Raw genomic sequence first — 22,607 nt, 5'->3', positions numbered from 1 at the left:
GTTACTATGATAAAATGAGAGAGCACCCTTAAAATGGTGCCTGACACTAATGAGCACCCAATAAAAGCATTTAATACTTTAATAATATGCACAGAAATTCATTTATAAAAAATGACATCTATGTTAATATATCTGATCTTTTCAATAACCCTATGAAGTAGGCTAGTGTTTATTAATATTTCCATTTCCCAGTTAAGAATACTTGAGGTACACAGCACATAGCGACAAACACCCAATAAATGATAGAGCTGAGGTTTGAACCCAGCACTAGAGGAATGCAGGCAATTGCCCTTGAACAGGTAAGCGAAGGAAAAGGAGAACTAGCAAGGAAATACAGAAAAAGTTATCATATCTGCAAGTCAACTCCCCTTCATAACTAACACCTCGGCTTGAAAGAACAAAGCATTTAGGATCTGGAAACCTGTACTCTTATTCAAACATCCACTAGAGTTGGTCACAAGCTGATTTGTGGGTACAGCAACAATTTTTAAGTTACTATTCACTGTGTTGAGTAAAGTCTAAACAGATTTCAAAGAACCATTTGTTTGGGATACAGAAGACACCCAACATAACAATGTTACTAGGTTGCAGTTGCATACTGTTAATGGTATTTATTCCACAACCAACACTCTACTGAGATTTTTAACTGACAAAATTATTTTTCAAAAGTTGACATAAAATTAATTAGAACGAGTGACAGGTTTACCAAAGAGCAGATTAATGGCCATGTGCTATTCACTGAGGTACAACAAGAGATAAAGGAGCTCTGGTAGTAGTTTGAAACTGGAGTTAAGAGAGTAAGATTAGCAAACTAGAGCACATGAACTGATGGAATCCTGCATAACTGTGTTCACCCTTGGCTTTACACACACACACACACACACACACACACACACACACACAATATTTGCTTGGAGATCTGAAATAAGACAGCTGTAGGGAAGGATATCAAAGGATACGAATCAAAAGAGGGAGATTTAAAGATTTATAAACACATGCAAGTCTGATCTTGCAAATAAAACTTTTCTTTGTGGCACATGGTCGTTCTAGATCAGCAGGTTATAGTTCACAATCATGTATTAAAACAGCATAGCAAACTACTTAGCTCATGTTAATTCCAATTTTTTTTTAATGTAATGACAGACTAAGAAAGAATCTACAAATTTAGCAGAATAAACAACTAAAAACATAAACTCACATTAAATATGTAATCATTTTGTTGATGAAAATAAAAAACTCTAATAAAAAAAATTGCCAAAACTGCATTAAGTTTTTCACATACATAAATTTTTGCAAGGTGTACATAAAATTAAGTAATAGGTGCTAGCTCTTTATATTCACTACCTTTAATCTTCAAAACAAACCCTACAAGGGAGTGGATTTGTTTTACAAATTTTACATATGGGAAAATAAACTCAGGGAGATTTAAGTTTATTTTCCAAGTCACGACAGTAAAAGCAAATATGTATTTGAAAACAAGTTTGCCTGATTTTAAAGTCCAATCTCTTTCTCCTAAATGATGCTGCAAATGAAATTGAAGAAACGATGTGTGAAATAATTCTGAGTAGGTGTAAGTATTAAAACCTTCTAGAGGAAAATAAATTTACATGTCAATGAGCTATTTGCATGACCTCTCAGAAATTTCAAAAAAAAAAAAACAATCTTACTGTTAATAATGTATTAAGACAAAGACAAGTAAGACTCATTTGAATTCTCTGCAAAGTTAACCATTTGCATTTTAAAATTTGTAGTTAATACTAGCTTAGCACTAATTAAGTATTTGAAAAATAAATTTAAATCGTTCTCAAGTGCAAAATAATACACCAAAATATGCTTTTAATAATTTACTTTGTTAGGCAAGTTCACAAAGATGAGTGTTAACAAAATTATTCCTATCGCTTTTTTTATATTAGTACAAAATTAGAAAAATTTAAATACCCACCAATCATACTATCTACCAAGAAGAAATCCATTATATGTGTAAGCATACAACAGAACGCTACAATGTCATGTAAAATTAGGATGAAAAGCTGTATTTATTATCATAGAAAGATGGCTTTAAAACATGGGAGAGTGAAAAAGCAGGTACAGAAGAGAATATATGGTACGAAAATTATTCATGCAGGATTGTGTATTTATACAGGTAATCATATAAAAAGTATCTGAAAACATGTGTGTCAAAATATCAACACTAGTTAATCTTTAGGTCATAGTATTTCAGATGATTGCTAATAAGCCTATACATTTTTCTGTTGTGTTTGAATTTTTGCATTAAGTATCATAATAAGAGAGCATTTTCATTTTAAGAATGAATTAGCACCTGATTTTATATATTATTCAATACAAACATGGTGAGTAATGATATCTGTTATATAAACCCTTAGAAAAATAGTCAATCCATACAATTTTTTCAAAAAACCCATTTGTGAGTTTTATAACAAAAATAGCTACACAAGTTTTCAAATTTTACCCCCCAAAAATGTTACAAACACAATTACAAGTTTATTTAAAATTTATGGGTACTAGAATAACATATGCTCTTCCTATCTTTGACCTGGTCTGGCACAGAAATGCTATGTACAGTTGTAATACCTGAAAACATAATTAAAAGAGCCATAAAGAAGTCAAGTGACTCAATTCTAAACTCATCTTTAGTGTTAACACTTACTTACATTATATACCTATATACATATTTTGTTGCTTTTTTTTATTTTACATAATTTATGACCACTCAGATTCATTCTTTCAAACTCAGAACAGGACCCTTCTGGCCATAAAAAACTAATATTTAACCTTTTTTTATAACACATTTCAAAATATAATTCTCTCATTACCTCTTTTCTAACTATATTGTTCAGAAGCATATCGTTAACCTGTACATCAAGTTATTGCATAAGTAAATACCGTATGTATACCATATTTCTGGTATATCTCCCTAACTCTTTTCTACTGCTCAGTTATTGTCTCTGCAAAATCTTCCCAGTATGGCACCTGCATTACGCCTCTAAATATGAACATCAATTGTTTGTCAATGAGGATATCTTACACTTTTCAACCATTACAAATATTTTAACACATAAATACAGGAACTAGCCAAACGTGGTATCTTCAATATTGTCTTATAGCCATCAACTCAACCACAAGGTGCTTTTCTCAATTTTACATCTATCTGTTAGATACTGTCATAACATACCAATTTTGTTAGAAAGATTTTAATGTCATCTGCCTGAAAAACACTGTAATAAATAACAATAATAAGCAAATTCCCTTGGTTTGTAACATGAATGGTGACCTCTTTAAAGGAGTGTCTTTATACAATGGACAGTCAACACAAAGATATTCAGTGCCTCGTACTGCAATCATTTAATAGATTAAGAAACATTCAACATGAGATCAAGTGATTTATAGAAAGAATGGGTTCCAGAGCTAGAACCAGAATTCCCAATAGCCTCAGAGTTACAAATACATTTCTTCATATAATATGAATTTCTCTTAGCTATGCTCTATCACGCCATGATATTTTCTACAAATCCTCCTTGGACTTGACATCAAAATAGTAGTGAAAAAAAGATAAAAAGCACAAATAATTATTAACAGTTTTGTTTATAAATAATTGTGATTAAAAATAACCCAGACTATATTTAGGAAATGTAAAAATTTTGCACACAAATGGATTATATAAAACTTACCCCAGAACAGCAAATACGTGCAGCATATTTTGTTACTCTTAAACACAAACACATTTTAGACTTCATTTAAAGTAAATAAGCTAACCTCTATTAATATATTTGAATTATTTTATATTTTTAGGGATCTGAGTACATATGACAAACATATAAGCAAAGTATAATCATCTAGGCCTACGTGTTTAATTTTTATAAATTTTAAGTGTACATATCTAAATATGATCATTTAAGCTACAAACTTCAGAGGCTTACTTCAGAGGCTACAGTCATTAAAAGTAATGGATAAAGCTGGTCAGTAATTAAATTGATCACATTTCCCTGAAGGCCAAAAACCTAATGGATGACAACAGAGCTCAACATTTTCCAGCTGCTGAGGAGTAAAGGCTTTCAACATTTGGATGTACGTAGGCATCTTATTTTCCCAGGATTTCAAAGTCCACATGCAGGCTGCTGTTCAGCTATAATAAATGAGTAATTCAAGTAGGGCATGACTGCTTCTTGTATTAACTTGATAAAGATGTTTCACTCCAAATGCATCAACAGTTGTGTTAAGTCATCCCTTTCACAGGCTGACTGAGACTTACTTATGCTATGCCTTGTTAACAATGAATCCAATAAAAGCGGGGGGGGGGGGGGCTTATTAACTTCTGCATTTGTTTTTCTAAGGCTAAAAATCAAGTTCTACTTAATAATTAACTCCAAGCTAAACCACATAAAAACTAAATACAATTTAATGGTCCCAATACTTATTTTAACTTTAAAAATTTGTCTAAGAAAACAAAAGCAGTAATAATAAATATCCTAAATGCTTTATATTTTACAATCACATAAAAATACAATTTTTTGATTATAGTTATCTGAATATACTGAAATACTTTAGAAAGAAAACTATTTCACCATAAATATGTACCACTTTTTTTTTTAACAATTACACATTTTATACTTTTACCAAAAAATGGACTTGAATAATTACCAAACATCTAAAACTAAACAGTATAGGACAATTAAAAGCACTTATAATGCTTAAACAATAAAAATTTTCATTTCATATGCAGTATTCTATCATTCCAGACTTAAATATCAATCCCTCTTTGAAAAACCTTTGCTAGTATCATTAAATCCTCCCTTCTCGATTCCAATTAACCTCTATTTTCAGATAGTACATTTCTCCCAACCAATTGCATCATTTGGCAAGCTTATTTTTAGAATTAGCTGTATGTTGGGGCACCTGGGTGGCTTAGATGGTTGAGCGTCTGTCCTTGGCTCAGGTTGTGATCCCAGCGTCCTGGGATCAAGCCCCACATCTGGCTCCTGGCTCAGAGGGGCGTCTGCTTTTCCCTTTCCCTCGGCTTCTCCCCCTGCTCATGCTCTCTGTTTCAAATGAATAAATAAAAATCTTAAAAAAAAAAATTAGCTGTATGTGTATACAACTTAATGGGGCTCTGATCTGAATATCTTTTTTAACAGCCACTAGCAGCGTTGTGCAAGCACTAGCAGACATAAATAATATTAAACAGAATTCAATAAACTGAATAATCAATGATTTAGGGTCTGAATTTCTCCACAGTCTTTGCTCTTCGGTGTAATGGTTAAGAGTAAGAGTTCTAAAGTCAAACTGCTTGAGCTCGACTTAAAATGCTTGGAATAATTCCTGCCACATAGGAAGAACTAGAAAAATATTAGTATTATACCAATTGCCTCTATCACCCTAAAGAAAACTTGCTTCTTGTTCCTTTTTGCCTCATCTCAGTGAAAGGGGCCCTACTGTGCACCCAGCTTTCCAAACTAGAACCCTGGGTGTTTACCTACTGTGCCCTTTTCCTTAGCCATCATCTTCAATTAACCATCAATTCCTACTGATTCCAACACACTACAATCCCACAAATGTGTGTAACTCTCTTCTTTGACATTATTCTTTTCTTCATTGCAACATTCTCCTACCTGATCTCCCTGTCTCTTGTCTTTTACCCTCATCCACCCTGCTCCCTAAATTGGTTTCTAAAGTATATATATGATAAAAAGTTCCAAATGCTCCCTTTAGCTCTCAGTCCAAAACCTTTAAAACAGCTTTCAAGGCCTCTCATTGCCTGGAGAGACTGCTGACCTCACCAGGCATTAACTCTTATCATGCTCCTGTTCCATTCCAAGCTGCCATTCCAGGGAACTTATTTGCCCGTTCCTGAAACCTGACCCATTGTTTCTCCTTTAGCTCATAATTAAGCTCTTATCTTAGACATGACTGATTCCAGGAAACTTTTCCCAAGTTCCAAGTCTGAATTAAAGCTTCCTTTAATGTGAATTCACACTACCTTGTTTTATAACGATGTTTTAACTACCTTTTAGTTATATGCTTTACCTATGTATCTCAATGAACTATAAGCTCATTAATAAGTAAAAAAGGTCTTTTTCATCTTTATATCCTAAGGTTCTAGTACAAAGTATGCACGGAATGAATAAAGATAACTACCTGGTTACCTGAAAAGGGTCCTTTAAATGAATAGACACAATAAAAAAAACCTCAGACAAGAGAGCCAGTCAGATCTCTTCCATTCACTGCCTGCTTGACTCTGAGGACATCTGACCACCTGAAAAATGTTTGCTTTATTCTTTTCTTCTAGATTAAAAATGATCTTGAAAGTCTCTCTCCCTTAAAATTTATATATTCTACGCAAGATAGTAATTATAACAAAATCTTATTTTAAGGATAACTGGCAATTAATAATTTAACAATATCAAATTGACTTAAGAAGAAACACAAAACTCTCACCCAGTAACCGCTAGTGTAACGTTGCCTAGTTTTCCTTCCCTCTCCATGCAGCGGCTGCCCATCACTTTCTTTCTTCCCCTGAAGATTATTCACTAAATTCTGCCTGCTTTTCATCAACTGTAACTCATTATTTCAGAAAATTTCATGCTCATGTAATTTTTTAATTCTTGACTTTCTTTTTCCTGTTCCTCTGTCACTTCCTATCCAGTCACTCCAAGAAAATGTTCTATTTCTCTACTGGAGTTCAGAATTAACCCCAATCATAGCTAATAATCATAAGTAATACATGAGTGAAGGGGAAAAAACAACACTACAGTTAACCCCTAAACAACACAGGTTTGAATTGTGCTAAGTCCACTTACATGCAAATTTTTTTCAATAAATACAGTCTGTAAATGTATTTTCCTTAACGATCTTCTTAATAACACTTTCTCTTTTGCCAACTTTATTTTAAGAACACAGTATATAATGTAGAGGCCACTTCTGGGCAACAGGCTTAAGCAATGGATTACAGAAAAAGGGCCCACAGTGACTCCAACCCCCTGGCTGAATACAGACAGGCCCATCAAGTGACCCACCTCAAAATATCCATAGCCCCTAACTAACCAATGGACCATTTACAACCAGGCACAGTTTCCAAAAAAACAAAAGGGAAAATTCCATAAGTATCCATAGGTCCTCACCTTCTCTTTAAATACAGCCCCCATCTACTGCATCCTGACAGAGTCTCTCCTCTGCTGTCCTGCCCACCAGACCCTTAAGGCATATTCAATAAACTTCTATCTCCTTTGCTCTGCCTGAGGTGAGTTCTTTCACTGCATGAGCTGCTGGCTTCTACCCAACCAGGTTGCCCCACACTTGGGGGGCCCCATCCCATCAGGAGAGACACCACATTATGATACATATAACATACAAAATACATATTAATCAACTCTTTATGCTATCAGTAAGGCTCCTGGTGAACCATAGGCTATTAATAGTTAAGTTTTGGGGGAGCCAATTTATACATGAATGTTTTACTATGTGGGGGAATCAGTGCCCTAAACCCTGTGTTTTTCAATGGTCAGCTAAGAATTCAGAGTAAAGTTTAGAAATCAGACTAAAAACCACAAAAAGCAGCACTGTTATCAACCTGTGATGTCCATGAAATGCCAATAAATCTCTTTCAATGTCTCTCTAAAAGCATCTTTTTACTATTCCATTCTCCTAAGTCTACTTTTACCTTAAATACAATGACTTCAGATACTAAGTTTACTTATTTATTCTTCCAATAAAGTACTATCTCTAACTCTTTCTAGTTTTCATTAAGAATTTGAGTATCTCTTGGGGCGCCTGGGTGGCACAGCGGTTAAGCGTCTGCCTTCGGCTCTGGGCGTGATCCCGGCGTTATGGGATCGAGCCCCACATCAGGCTCCTCTGCTATGAGCCTGCTTCTTCCTCTCCCATCTTGTGTTCCCTCTCTCGTATCTCTGTCGAATAAATAAATAAAATCTTTAAAAAAAAAAAAAGAATTTGAGTATCTCAACTTCATCATTGAGTTTAACAAAAAATTTATGAGTTGGCCTTGGATTTTAACAATGACAATTCTTTGTTCCTACGTAAAAAATGCATTCAAACATTTTGAAGAGCTCACTTTCAAGTGAACACTTATATCAAAACTCACTGAAGGTTTGTTTTGTACTATCCCAGAGAGTTAACCAATGATAAAATAAAATTTCAACTATATTTAAAGAAAAAATGTATTTTAATTTTAAATAGAAAACAAATTACAGAAAAAGATTAAGTGATTTTAAACATTTTACTCACTGGACTATAAGGAGAAATGCAAATTATGCTGCCTTGAAATCTGCTGTTCTATTCAGATATACACTAAGACCCCCCAAAACCTCTTTAAATACTAAACTGTACACTCTGTGGCTTTCAGGGCACATACGTGTTTTCAAAATATCAAAGGTTATATAAGAATTAATGTGCAAGAATGCCTACTTGTAAGCAAAAAAATAATAATCCATGAACAACTTAGTTGTAAATAAGTATTTTGGAAAAGAAATATTTAAAAATATTTATATTTGCAGAAAACATCAAATACTACAGGACAGTATAAATATGAATGAGAAATGACTCATAATCCCAACAAGCACTGATAGTCACAAAATTTAGTAATTTTTCTATGAACACACTACATGAGTATATGTAAACATATATTCATATGCATAAGTTGAAAAGAAAATTTTTAAAACTACATATAACTTTATCATATGTAGGTTTATATTTTTATTTTCTACACAAGTTTTTAATACGAATATCTTCTGATAATATGTATCTTCTATTGGCCGATATAAAAGATGTTCTTCTATGGATACACTCTATTTTATAATTTGCCTACTATTAGACCACAAAGATGACATATGATTATTATAATTAAGCTGACGTGAATACCCTTATGTCTTAAATACAAGTCTTTAAATGCATCTTGGATTACTCCCTTAGGATACAGTCTGAAAATGGGATTATAAAGGATGACCACACTTTAGGTCTTTAATAAATTTTTTTTAATTGATTTCTGGAGAGTTTGTACCAATTCACAGTCCCACCAGAGCTTTATGGAAGTGCTCATCTCAGAAATTTCTCAGCTTTCAGTTTTACAATTTATTAAATATCAATTTCATAGGTAAAAGCATTCCCTATTGTTTTAATAACCATTTCTTTCACTAGTTATCAGTTTGAATTTTTTCATGTGTTTTTGATCATTTGTTTCTTACTTTTGTCTCCTTTGGACATTTTGCTCTGATGGATTTCTATTATTGTTTTTGTTATTTATCTGTAATTGAGTTCTGCAGAACTTTGTCCAGTGTACTCTTGCATATACTTTCATATTATTTCAGAATTCTATCTTTTCAGCAGAAAAAATCAGATAAGACATAATTTTTACATTTGAAGAAGGCCTCTTCTAGTTTAGCCAACATGACATAAAAGATTTAATTCTCGGGGCACCTGGGTGGCTCCGTTGGTTAAGTGTCTGCCTTTAGCTCAGGTCATGATCCCAGGGTTCTGGGATCAAGCCCCTCACCCAGCTCCCTGCTGAGCAGGGAGCCTGCTTCTCCCTCCCTCTGCCTCTTCCCCAGCTTGTGTGGACTCTCTCTCTCTTGCTCACTCTCCCACTCAAAAAAATAAAATCTTTAAAAAAAAGATTTAATTCTCATAAGAAAAAATACAATATAACAAATTATCAACTAAAAAAAAATGTTACAATCAAGAGAACGTTACCTCTGTGAGGTTAGGGAACTCCTCTTCCTTGTATAAACAAACACACACACACACACTTCCCTCCTCTTTCTAACACCTACAGCAGTACCTGACATACAGCAGTACCTGACACAGAGCACATGTTCAAATATTTGTTGTATGAATCCTTTCAATGCAAGAGCTTTTTAATAAATTAGAAGACATTGTGTACTTAAAAATCAGAAAGGGATAAAGAAAGGGGGGGTAATCAGAAGGGGGAATGAAGCATGAGAGACTATGGACTAGGAGAAACAAACTGAGGGCCGCAGAGGGGAGGGGGGTGGGGGAATGGGATAGACTGGTGATGGGTAGTAAGGAGGGCACGTATTGCATGGTGCACTGGGTGTTATACACAACTAATGAATCATCGAACTTTACATCGGAAACCGGGGATGTACTGTATGGTGACTAACATAATATAATAAAAAATTTTTTTAAAATAAATAAATAAATAATAAAAATAAAAATCAGGTTCAAACATTTTATTTATTTAATTAACACAAAACTCTTTTTTTTCTGGTGAATTGTAGGTACTGACAAAGCACCTGGCTGAAGAGAACTTACTATGACAAGGTTTCAAAATTTAACTCAAGTTGCAGTCTACAGAATTAGCCCACAATTATTCAACAATCAAGGCCTCCTTTGAACATGAGGAAACTGTTACTTCATCACTGCCCTCTGCCGGTGGCATTATTTCCCTTTAATTTTCCCTCCATGTACTGAATCTTTGCCTCACAAAATTACTTCTGACCTGCCTCTATATTTAAACCACCCACAGCTAAAAATAGCCTAGCCATCTGGAATTTAGTAAGGCTCGTAGGAAAAAAATTGTGCTTCAATGAAAGGCTCTGCATTGTTTTGAGTACACTCCTCCAGGTCGGAGTCCGAATCTGTGGAGACTCTGCACCTTTCACTGTCTTTGAGCTTTCTAACAAATCTGTACATTGCAGAGAATTGAGAACAACGCAAAGCAATTCCTGACTATCGATGTAAATAAACTGTCATGCAGAAGTTCAATGGACTGTCCTTCCCCACTGTGGAAGAAGCTAGTTTTGTGTCCCTTTCCCAATTTATTACAGCATTACTGATCTCTAAATGTTTCTTTTTTTTAGTTCTCCTTGATCTGGTTGTAACATGTGCCTGGTACTTTCATTGATAATGATGCTAATAATCTTTAACATCTGTCCATTTGATATCTACACAAGAGTCATGATGGTACTTTTTTTAAAATAATTCTTTAACACACTGAGGCCAAACTATATTTTCCCCCACAGACCAATTTAGAAATAAAATGATGCAGGCCTACAGACAACAAGGCCATACCCAAATGGCAAAAAATCATTTCCTATGGACCATCCTGTATGTACCAAATACCTATCATGTACTTGTCATGATCCCTGCCCTTAGAACTCTCAGTTACTCAAGAGGAAGGCATCTTACAGTTAGGACTGTCTGTCATGTGATGTGGTCAAAGTACTGTGGTGCTGCTTAGAAGGGAGTTATTGACTGGGAAGGGAGAAAGCAAAGGAGGAGGAAGAGTAAGGACTAAAGTCAGAGGAAGGTGAAAATAAAAGAAACAAAAAGACTCCCAAAGCAGTGCTTAAACTCTCCCACATTAATGGATAGCTGACTCTATCATTTATTCACAAAACAAACAATGGCATAAGGATGATTCCTATGTATACTGTATTGAGTATAAGGAAAGCGAAAGCAATAGAATCAAGTTTCTTCTAGAAGAGATGAGACAAACAGGGAAGAGTCAAGTGGCAAAGACTGGTGTGAATTTCACTTCTAAGTGTTTCATAAATCAATTCCTACTGGTTCACTAAGGCTGCTACTTTTCTTTTGGCCTACATGACAGCTACTATATAGCCAACTTCAAATCTGGATAAGAAATGCAAAAAAAAAAAAAAAACAAAAAAACCTCGCTTTGAAAACATAACATTTTCTAAAATATAAACTGTAGTAATAATGGTATATTTTCGATCCATATAAAAATATACAAAACATTACACATTTTCTGGTAACATTCACTTGAAGTCCATCACAACCTGAAACACTTCTTATAATTTATTATTTACAAATGAAGCTACTACTTATTTACTTTGAATGCCAGTTATCTTTATTATAGAGGCAGTAAAAAATGCAAAAATCTGACCTTGTGCTATAAATGAAGGAAACAACTGGTCACCCACAAGTCTCAAGGGATATCTCCCCTTGGCTTCCCTCCAGAGTCTGGGACCTTTCAAAGGAGCAAAGTAATTTCCTGTTGCTATTGAGCCTGTTCCTGACTTCTAGCATCATGGCCTCCAGGAGATATTTCAATCAGGAAGGTTAGATTCTGGGACAAGGTAAAGGATTCACTCCCAGCTTCCAGAACTATACATATGCAGGTTTATAGAACTTGAAGAAAAATTTTAAGTGAATAGGGATCAGTTGGGTATAGAGAACCAGGTAGGAAATGAGAGGACTCAAGAGAAAAACTTTAAGTTTTAAAGGAAAACATGATTAATATAGGGTACTTTCTGGACAGAGTAATAAATACTATTAAATATATATCAGCTTTAATATAGGTATGTTTTACATATATCTGTAAATTCCCTTGATTACTCTCTGAGACAGAAATTTATACTTCTTCTACTTGAAAACATTGTGTTATTACAAGATATTACTTGAACTTTTCCAAAAATAATTATAGTCAAAACTCATTTGGCAAATATTTTGCCAAGCCTTTCATTGTGTGTGTGCATGAATGTCTAAACGGAAAAAGAAAACTTAAGTAATTAGTAGGATTAAAAAATTCTCTATGCTACAAATGCAGCATTCTCAAAAGGCTATGTCCTGGTAACTATCATAATCCTTTAGAAATTGTTTATATTATGATTAAAAATCACTTTGCTCCTATATTCCCACAACTAGTTCGTATGGTAAAGAGATCAGTAAACTTACTTTTATGCGTAACATCTTTAACATTTGCTCCCCTTTCTGTGCTTGTGATTAAATGTAACATTTTGAAATCCCAAAGTTCTGAGAAAAACATAAATCCTTGTCTCACAGCTGCTGTTTGACTCTGGAAACACATGCATTTTCTTTTCAAGCATCTACCATCAAAACTCCCAAAGGGCTTGGACTGGAGAACACCTGCATCTCTTCATTTAGTTCCAATAACAGAGCCTAAACTCCAAAATTACAAAAATAGACGTTCTGTTCAGCTGTAGTTACATTTTGCCCCTAATTCCCGTGAACAAAAATGCTAGGAGCATGAAATCATTCAGGCAAGCTCTGTCATCAAGAGGATAAGATTTTTTGCACCAGAAGCCCAGTGGGAACATGATAGAAAACTGGCAACAATTACAGATAAAGTACATAGTAAAGTCCTTGGGGAGGAGAGAGGAAATGTAATAAGATAGATGGGTATAATTTTTACACATTTATGCCCAAACCACAAATGTGAATTGTCTTTAATTGCTACAATATATAAGCATTCTTACTCATGTGTCCTGTCAAAAATACTAAAAACATAACTTCGAGGCAATTCACTTAATTCTACATTATAAGGAGAATTTTTTGGAACAAAAAACATTCCCCATAAATTAAAATTTACAATCTAAAGTACTGCCTCCATTTTAGAAACTCCTTAGCAGTTCACATTCTAACCAACCAACTTGAATGGCGAAATAAGATTATGTACGTTTGCTGTTATGTTTTAATCAAGAAAGAGAACTACCCCCCAATTTAACTGAATTTCCAGAGATGAGAATTGTAATTGTGACTTTCCTTTCCAATAACAGTGATCAAAAGTTGCCTATATTTGATGGATAAAACATAAAATAACTTTTAATATACGACAAACTAGCTAAGTTAAAAACTTTATATATATTTCTCAAACTGATTACACTGGGGACTAGGAAGACTGGCTTAAACTATTTTATTTAAATGACATTTTAAGAGGAACCTTGTTTTTCATTATTTAAAAATAACATCATAATCACATAATTTTAATTTTCTAATCTTAGGAAGAAATAGTTATTTTGCATTTTATATATAAAAGCAAAAATAGCACATTCGACCTACTTGTACAAGTAACTACAGTCAAACAGATACTTTCAAAGATATCTTCTTTATTAATGGTGGGCCAAAATCAATTAGATGAAATTTCATAGAAAGAAGTGTGAATTTCTTCAAGTAAATTCATAAACTAATTTAGATATATGAAATATGGAAAACTATTATCTTAAGAGTAGTTGATGTGAAAAATAGTTCTTGTTTCCAGTGGCACATAAGCTCAAAACAAACAGTAACTAAGTAGAAGCTCACTACACAAATCTGGAAAATATACTCTTTACTTTTTGTTATGTGGAGGATTGTGTTAAATTTTAAGAGACACATTTTCAAACAAGTAGTGGAAGTAATCAGTATAGCAATGAATCTGAACATATCATATGGGAAATGACTAAAATAAATTTATTATGTTTAGCCTGGACTATTAAGTTTTAAAAAAAAAAAAAGCTTTTATGGAACATCTACCATACGCAGGGGGAAAAGAAGGAACAATTGAACCAGTGCTGAAATTTACAGCATTAAGAGGGAAGTAGTGCCATTAATTGAAATAGTGAATAATGGAGTATGAAACGGGGTGGGAGGATTACATTGAGTTTAGTTTTAAATGTGTTAGGCACCATTAAAATATCCACAGGGAAATGGTCAAGAGGTGGCTGAAATTTCGAGTCTGGATTTCAAAGGAAAATAAATGGAGAGATATAAACATATGGTTGGTTGCTAAAAACAGTAGTGTTGATTACATCATCCAAGTAGAAAGAAAACCAGTAACAAAATCTCAGGAATGACCTATATTTAAGGTACAAAAGAAGAAAACATACAGTAAGCCCTCCCTTATCTGCAGGTTCACTTTCTATGGTTTCAGTCACCCACGGTCAACCACAGTCCAGAAGCAGATGCTCCTCCTCTAACATATCCTCAGAATGTCAACAGTAACCTGGTATCACAATGACAACAACTCCCCTCACTTCGTGTCATCACATAGGCATTTAATCATCTCTAGATCACAAGAAGAAGGATGAGTACATTACAATAAGCCATTTTGAGAAAAAGAACATATTCATAAAATTCTTATTATAGTATATTGTATAACTGTTCTTTTTTATTATTAGTTATTTCTGTTAACCTCTTACTACGCCTAATTTAGAACTCGAACTTTATTATATATGTATGCATAGGTAAACACATAGTATATGTAGGATTTAATACTATCTGCAGTTTCAGATATCCACTGGGGGTGTTGGAGATAAGGAGGGACCTACCATGGTTGAGGAGAGACATGCAGACAGTTCAGCAAGGAGAACCAAGAAACTACATTGTTCTGGTGTCAAAAATTGTGAGCCTAAAATTTTACCCTACCACAGCTATAAATGATGTAGAAGACAGGAGACTCCAGAGTCAGAGACAAAGGACTTTATTACTCATGGCACAGCAAACAGCATGACTATCAACACATTTGCCTCAGTTCCCTTTGCCCCCAAGTTTCACAGAGGTGATGACAAAGATGTATCCGGATGGATGTCTGCACACGCAGAGCAATGCAGGATAAGAGATGAACCCTGAGTTGAAGAACCAAATCTTTTTCAATGGGAAGTTAACATACCTTCCATTGGCTCCAGAGGGACACTAAATCTATCTTCCAAGGCAGTTGACCATACAAACATCCTTGAATAGATAGTCCAGAACAAAGGGCAATCAGTGCCACCATTCACAAGAAACGCAAAAACTCAAAAGACCTACAGAAACTCCTCTCTTAACACCTGGTGGCCAAGAAAGACTAAGGTTTCAACAGAAAGGATATGATCGTATGTAAATTCCAAAGACTAAAGATGATGTATAATGAAAGAAGGAAATAAGAAAAATAAGATAATAAGTTCTGTCAGGTATATTTAAGGCTGATATATTATTTCATGTCATTTATAAAACTAAAACCAAACCAAGAAATGGAAGTTACTGTTCAACAAACAGAGGATCTAATAGTAATTAGACCTGCTGGTAGATATTCTCTCCAGCAACAGATATGTACATAGAAGAAAGAGGAGGGAGAAGCATAAGGAGAGAAAGGGGAAGGCTATTAACATTTATTAATGACTTACTAACTTATCAAATATGTTCATACCCATGACCACCTGTCATAAATGTTTATCTCTTCATTCATTCAACAAATGATTTCTCAAAGCATTCCCTATGTGTCGGGCAATGTTAAGTCCTGGAGATAAAATGATAAGCAACCAGTAACTAATTCTGCCCTCACGCAACTCACTGTCAAGTGGTAAAGACAGACAGCATTCAAATCACCCACCTATCTAAATACATACTGTCATTAAGTGCTATCAAAGTACAGTGAAGTATAAAAATCAATGTAACAGAGCTACTTAATCGAATTGGGTAGTGGGGAGTAGGGTAAAGAATATCAGGGAAGGCTTCCTTAAAGAGGTAGTAGTTGAGCTATGATCTTAAGACAGAGCTGGAATTAAACAGGTATAAGGTGAAAAGGTAAGGGTAATTGTGAGAATCCCACACAGGAAAAACAGCATATGCAAAAGCATAATTACCAGTGGGAAACTGAAAGAAGGCCAAGAGATCTAGAGCACGCAGAGAGAAGGGAACACATTTTAAAAAGTCCTAACATTGGCTTAGAAATTGAGATGGAAGACCACTAAGTTCCTTTGATTCTAAATTTAAATTGCACTTTGTAATCATTTTATATTCTTAAATAGCAGATACCTCAAAATTTATTTAGACATTAATATATAGATTAACAAGGACTCAGAACTTTTTAACAAGCAGAACCTGCTATAAACCACAGGTAATATATAGCATACGAAGAAGAGCCAGTCTATATTTAAAAGGGAAAACATATTTAGAACCCATCTTAAAATATTTTACATACAACAATTATAGTCAACAAGTGCTTCTACCTCTGAAAGAGCCAAAGAAGCATCTTATTTCTCTTATTTGATTCCTAATATCTACACGAATGTAAAATATAGAAGCGTCATAGGGGTGCCTGGGTGGCTCAGCTGGTTAAGCAACCAACTCTTGATTTCAGCTCAGGTCATGATCTAGGATCCTGGGACTGAGCACCACATGGGGTTCTGTGTTCAGTGATGAGTCTGCTGGAGATTCTCTTCTTCTCCTTCTGCCCCTCCCCCCACACTACTCGCATGATCTCTCTAAATAAATCTTAAAAAAAAAAAAAAAACAAAGAAATAGAAGTGTCATTAAGTGGTTCCCATGAATAGTAACAATGAATACAGAATGTGGGCTGGCACACTGGGCTCCCACAAAAGCCTTCAGGTACTTCACTGCAATCAGAGTCAGTCAAGTACAGAATGCAATGGGAAGGGGGGGGGAGATGCAAAGGGACTTGCTGAGGCTTCAAAAACAAAGCAATGCTGTGGCTTTTTTTTTTTTTTTAACATTTATTCATTTATTCTGAGAGAGAGAGAGAGAGAGAGAGAGAGGTGTCACGCGCGCATGCATGAGTGCAGGAGTCGGGGAGGGGCAGAGGGAGAGAGAAAAATCTCCCGGCTGAGCCCAGAGCCAACCTGGAGCTTGATCTCATGACCCATGAGATCATGCCCTGAGCAGAAACCGAGATTCGGTGGCTCAAGCGACTGAGCCACGCAGGTGTGCTGAAAGTAAGGCTCTTTTGACAGTGCTTGCTTCATATGAAGTAAAGAAGGAGCTCCTCAAATTTAAGGACTTTTAAGGGCTAGGGTCTGCAATGTTTAGTAATATGCACCCTAAGGTGAAAAGACAAAATGATAAACAGCTCAGTGGGAAAATGTTATATAGTTAGAAGCCCCAGGTGAAGTTCAGAGTCTGACTTGCTCAGCACTAGACAACTTCTAGGCCTCTAGGTCCTCCTTTGTAAAAAACAAATAACATTTGCTATGCCAGAAACAGTCCTGTTCGGTAAACAAATAAAAGAATTTACATGAAATTGAATCTTTTAAATAGTAAAGTATTTTTATAATGAGTTTTTCTAATGGCATTAATATTTCTTTCAGTCATATTAATAGCTAATTCCCATTAATAAAGCTGTCCATTCCCTCATATTCTGAAATCAGAATGAAAAAACTCTGCCTCAGGGTGCTTCGCTGGCTCAGTTGGAAGAGCATGAGTCTTATGCCCAGGTCTTAAGTTCGACCCCTGCGTTGGGTATAGAGATAACTAAAAAAAATACAAATAAAAAATAAAACTCTGCCACTTTATCCTAACTAACCTACTCTCAAAACTTACTTCCCGACTTCTACAATACGTTCAAAACATTTTCTGGCCCCTAGTTTTAATCCCCCACTTTCAATTTGGGAGCGTATGCACGAAGGCAGTTGTCTTCCACACTTGATAGTCAGAAGCCATTTAGAATGATCACCAGACACCACTAAAACACACAATTGGTCTCACATCACTTGGCTGATCACTTATTACTGTATATGCAAATACTTCTCATTCAAATTCTATAAACCCATGGGGAAAGTACATTAACAACCTCACCTGGACATCTGTTTGTGAAACAGACAGCAAGGATTACTTGTGCTTCCCTTTAACTGTTCAACTAGAAGGATTTAACTACCCAGAATCTTTTTTTAATAAACATTAGGAATGACTTCTGACTCTGTATCATTTCCCTTAGCTGCTCCAACCTCAAAAACCAAAAAACAAAACAAAACAAAAAAGTAAATGTAATCATTGCTTACTTATTCATTCATTCATTCACTCAATACTTGTTGACTGCCAACGGTATACAGAATATTGTTCTAGACACTAGGAATACAGTTGTAATCAAAACAGACAAAAATTCCTGCTTAAATGAAGCATAAATTCTAAGAGCAGGACCAAAAATCAACAAGATAAATCAGCAATATACATGTTACAGTAAAACTGTGATAAGTACTAAGAAAAAGTAAAGAGTAGAAAAACAACAAGTATGTGTCAATGTGTGTGTGCATGCACTTGTTTTTAAGAGAGAAAAAAATTTTGTATGCAATGGCAATGTAAGTACTTGCTGAAAGGGTGATATTTCAATAAAGTCTTAAAGAGTTGTTAATAAATTATTTCTTCATTTAAAATTTATTTACTTATGATTTGTCTACTCCTGAATTATACATACACAGATACACATATACATCCTCAATTTAAATCTTGTTACAAGAACATAAGATTAATCAATATTATTTTAAAACTGGCTTTAAAAAATAATACTTAAAAGCCTTCTCATAACCATATCATAAATACCTAAGCCGTGAATGTGGGTGGCAGTTCCAAGGTGGACCGAAAACTTAAATTTAAAAGTGCCCTAAATTAAGTATGTGAATGTAGTTTAAGTAAAAACATATTTCACTTTAGGATTAAAACATACCCAAAGAAATAATTTCAAAGTATCAAATACATAATCACATTAAAATTTTACACACAAATCCAAAAACATATTACTAAACGTAACAGTGATATTGAAAATTAGGTAAATTCTCTCACAGCAAGAAAAAATGTAAAACTTTACCCTAAAAATATCATTAATTTTTTAATAGTAGTTTACTTTTAGGCCTATATAAAAGGTTGGAAATGCAAATATATTTTTGTGACCTTAGAAATGCATTTAAATCACAAAAAATAATATAAAATATTGTTATGAGAAAGATCAGATTATAAACTCGACTGATTAATTCTGTGTATGTGGCAGAACAAAAAGTGGAGAGACCCTGTCCAACTTTAATATGTGGTAGATTCAAATAAGCTTAGTCCCTTCTTAGGTATCAAAATTCTAACTGGATAGTCTGATCATTTTAATATCATTTGGATGATGTGATGATTTGAAAACAAAACCTATCAAAAACTATCAAATGGAGGGGTGCCTCAATGGCTCAGTCCATTAAGCACCCGAGTCTTGATTTCAACTCAGGTCATTATCTCAGGACTGTGAGATCAAGCCCTGCATTGAGCTCCGCCCTCAGTGTGGCATCTACTTGAGATTCTGTCTCTCCCTCTCCCTCTGTTTCTCCTCCACCCCCCCAACCTGTCAAACAAATGAATGAATGAATGAATGAATAAATAAATAAATAAATAAATATCTTAAAAAAAAAAAACTACTATATGGAAAATTATATAAAGAAGGTTACCAAACACCATATTTAAGGAACACGATTAAATAGGCATTTTAAAAAGAATGATGTAATTTAACCACCAATACCTTCTCCCTAAAACATAAGTAAATGACATACACTAAATCTGGCCCATCCCTTGTTTTTGTGAATAAGGTTTTATTGATATACAGTCCTATCCATTCACTTGCATTTTACCCTACAGCTATTTTTGTGCTATAATAGCAGAACTCAAGAGCTAACAGTGAGACAATATGGCCCACAAAGCCTAAAATATTAGTTATCTGGCTCTTTATTAAAATGTTTACCAGTCCCTGCCTTAAAAGATAGATAAAATCTTTTATCCATATGCACAGTCTTAGTTTGGGTTTGGCCTCATCCTCATGTTTTTCCTTTGGGTTCCATACCAATTCTCACCAGACTAAACTTTTTTTGGAGGAGTAATGTCTTTAGAACCATGCTGACAGAGGATCCTCAGGCTCACGTTTCAAATACTAATTCCTAGTTTCTGACGTGCATGCCATTCAGCTGCAAATGCTACTGTACCAAATTCATTTTTCAAATATTTTTCATGTCCTTGTGCACTGCTTCAAATATTCACCTCCATGTACTCTCTGTCTGGTCCATTAATTACAAATCTTTTCATGGTTTCCCCCTTTGAACTTAGTGCAGTGATGCTTAACATTTTCTGTAAGTTATAATACTTGTTAAATATTAAGAAAGCTCTACTCTTAGGTAGTTATTTGAAAGCACTTCCTTACTAGCCATTTAATTCTTTAAAAAAACTGGCACCCCTCACCCTTTTAAGAAATCTGTATACAGCAATCTTATTTCTAGACTCTTTTACCACTTTGCCTTTACTAACCATATAGTGACTAATCGAACTAATGGCTGATATAACCATATCTTCTTTTACCCCAGTCTTTATTGATCCTTCTGGTATCTCCTCTCAACACAAGAGGTGTGGCTTTGCTATTATGGTGTTAAATAAAATGAAATAGATTCTAGGCAAAATGCTACTAGAAAAATAACTCTAAGAAATAGGATTTTTTTTTCTTGGTTTCACTATCAGCATTTCTTCCTTTCTGCAAAACTAGAGAAGGCTCAAATACCCAATTTTAAAATGGCAAATGATGGGTCACAAAGTGCTACTATCCCAAGGAAAAATATTTGCTCTTTCCAATGTTTTAAATTTCTTTGGCTACTTTCTACCTATTACATGATATGGTAGGTTTTAAAACTCAGTTGGATTTAGAAGATGTGAATCTAAGATTGTTATACTGACAACTGAATTATCTCATAAAAAATAAAATCATTTTTGTTTATAAACAAAATGATATCAAAAAATGATACAGAAACATTTCACTTGAAATTTCAAAGTGCACAAGTGTAGAGAGTATCCCAATGGACACAAATTGGTTTTTTTAAAAAAAGTCCTTTTTAAAAGGCTTACTGGAAAATAAAATGCAAAATAAGTGAATAATGATAAATTTGTACTCACCGGAATTATGGCAGTAGTCCATATACTGTGGAACTTGGACTGTGAAGGCTATCAAATCTGGAGCTAAGAGAGATTCTGGCTTTCTACTCTCATTGAGCCACTTGCTGCTATGAAGGTCTTTAGTGTCAGAAGGACCCTGAAGCAATGGAATCAACTTCTCTTTTCCACTGTCACCTGAAGAGAAACATTAATGAAAAAATTCTTATAAAAAAATATAGGAGTAGCTTGAGGATGCCTGATCTTAAAATATATTATCATAATATAACACTTCAGTTATATTTGGTCATTTTAGCTGTACATTTATATTTTAAAAAGTATAACTGATAAAGTTAAAAGCACTTTTAACTCTTAACAAACTAAGTCTTAATATTTAGCTAATGAATGCAGAACATGTTCAGATGAGATTGTAAAAGGAAAGAATTTGAACATACTATATTCTAAATATTCAACAAAATCTTGTACCTCTTTAAACTTACCTAGAAATTTAGGTTGCACTGAAGAAACTTAAATTACAAGTGTTTATGGAAAATAGTATGAAATAAAGTATTGGCAGGAAAGTGGAGTCAATTACAAAAATCGAAAAACAGTTGTGTTATCTGTTTATTATACTAACAACATTTTAATTTAATTTTTAAGTGTCATACATAGATCTATACTTCCTATTTCCCCCAAAAGTAAAAGAGTAAACTTTTAATTGTTCTCCCTCATAACCATTCTTATAACTATGCAGTTTTTTTTCCTTAAATAAAAATTAATTTATTAAAGTATCATCCTGGCACAATTTAAAAAATTTTAAAGTAAAAATAAAAAAATTTAAAACCTCTGATTCATAGGAACAATGAGCAAATTCTTGTTTCAGTAACGCTCCTTGTAAAATGCAAGGCCAATTCTCCTATACAGGCAATAAAGTTTTACACGGTCCAGCTGCACATACCTGGGGCTTTGGCACAAATTTTTATTGATCCCATGGTCCCAGAGGCACATTTGACCAATGATGTGCTGCAGTACTTCAATTCAACATTCTGGATTGAGCCCTCAAGAGTTGGCAGGGGATTCTTAGATTTCACACCTAATAAAAGAAAACTGCAAATGTACTAGCCGATTGAATTTAAATAATTTTTATACTCCTTCACCAAGGCATTTAAACTTAATTATACTTTAATTATCTGCCTCAGATGTTCTTACAGTATTTGTGTTAGGTT

General features: G+C 34.2%; 1 protein-coding gene across 20 annotated transcripts in view; it reads right to left on the bottom strand.

The window, feature by feature from the left end:
• The window catches only part of VPS13B (vacuolar protein sorting 13 homolog B), a 765,680-nt gene that overhangs the window by 494,053 nt on the left and 249,020 nt on the right, over positions 1–22,607 (bottom strand). For all 20 annotated transcript variants that reach the window (XM_044382679.3, XM_048212588.2, XM_048212589.2 and 17 more), the window contains 2 exons: positions 22,340–22,474; positions 21,406–21,579 (listed from right to left, as the gene is read on the bottom strand). In XM_044382679.3, the coding sequence (XP_044238614.2) occupies positions 21,406–21,579; positions 22,340–22,474 (309 nt within the window). The remainder of the gene's footprint in view (positions 1–21,405; positions 21,580–22,339; positions 22,475–22,607) is intronic.

Source organism: Ursus arctos, unplaced genomic scaffold, assembly GCF_023065955.2.
Source record: "Ursus arctos isolate Adak ecotype North America unplaced genomic scaffold, UrsArc2.0 scaffold_6, whole genome shotgun sequence".
In the NCBI taxonomy this organism is placed as follows: domain Eukaryota; kingdom Metazoa; phylum Chordata; class Mammalia; order Carnivora; family Ursidae; genus Ursus; species Ursus arctos.
The sequence above is the reverse complement of the archived record's forward strand: the minus strand, read 5'-3'. Positions and strand labels throughout refer to the sequence as shown.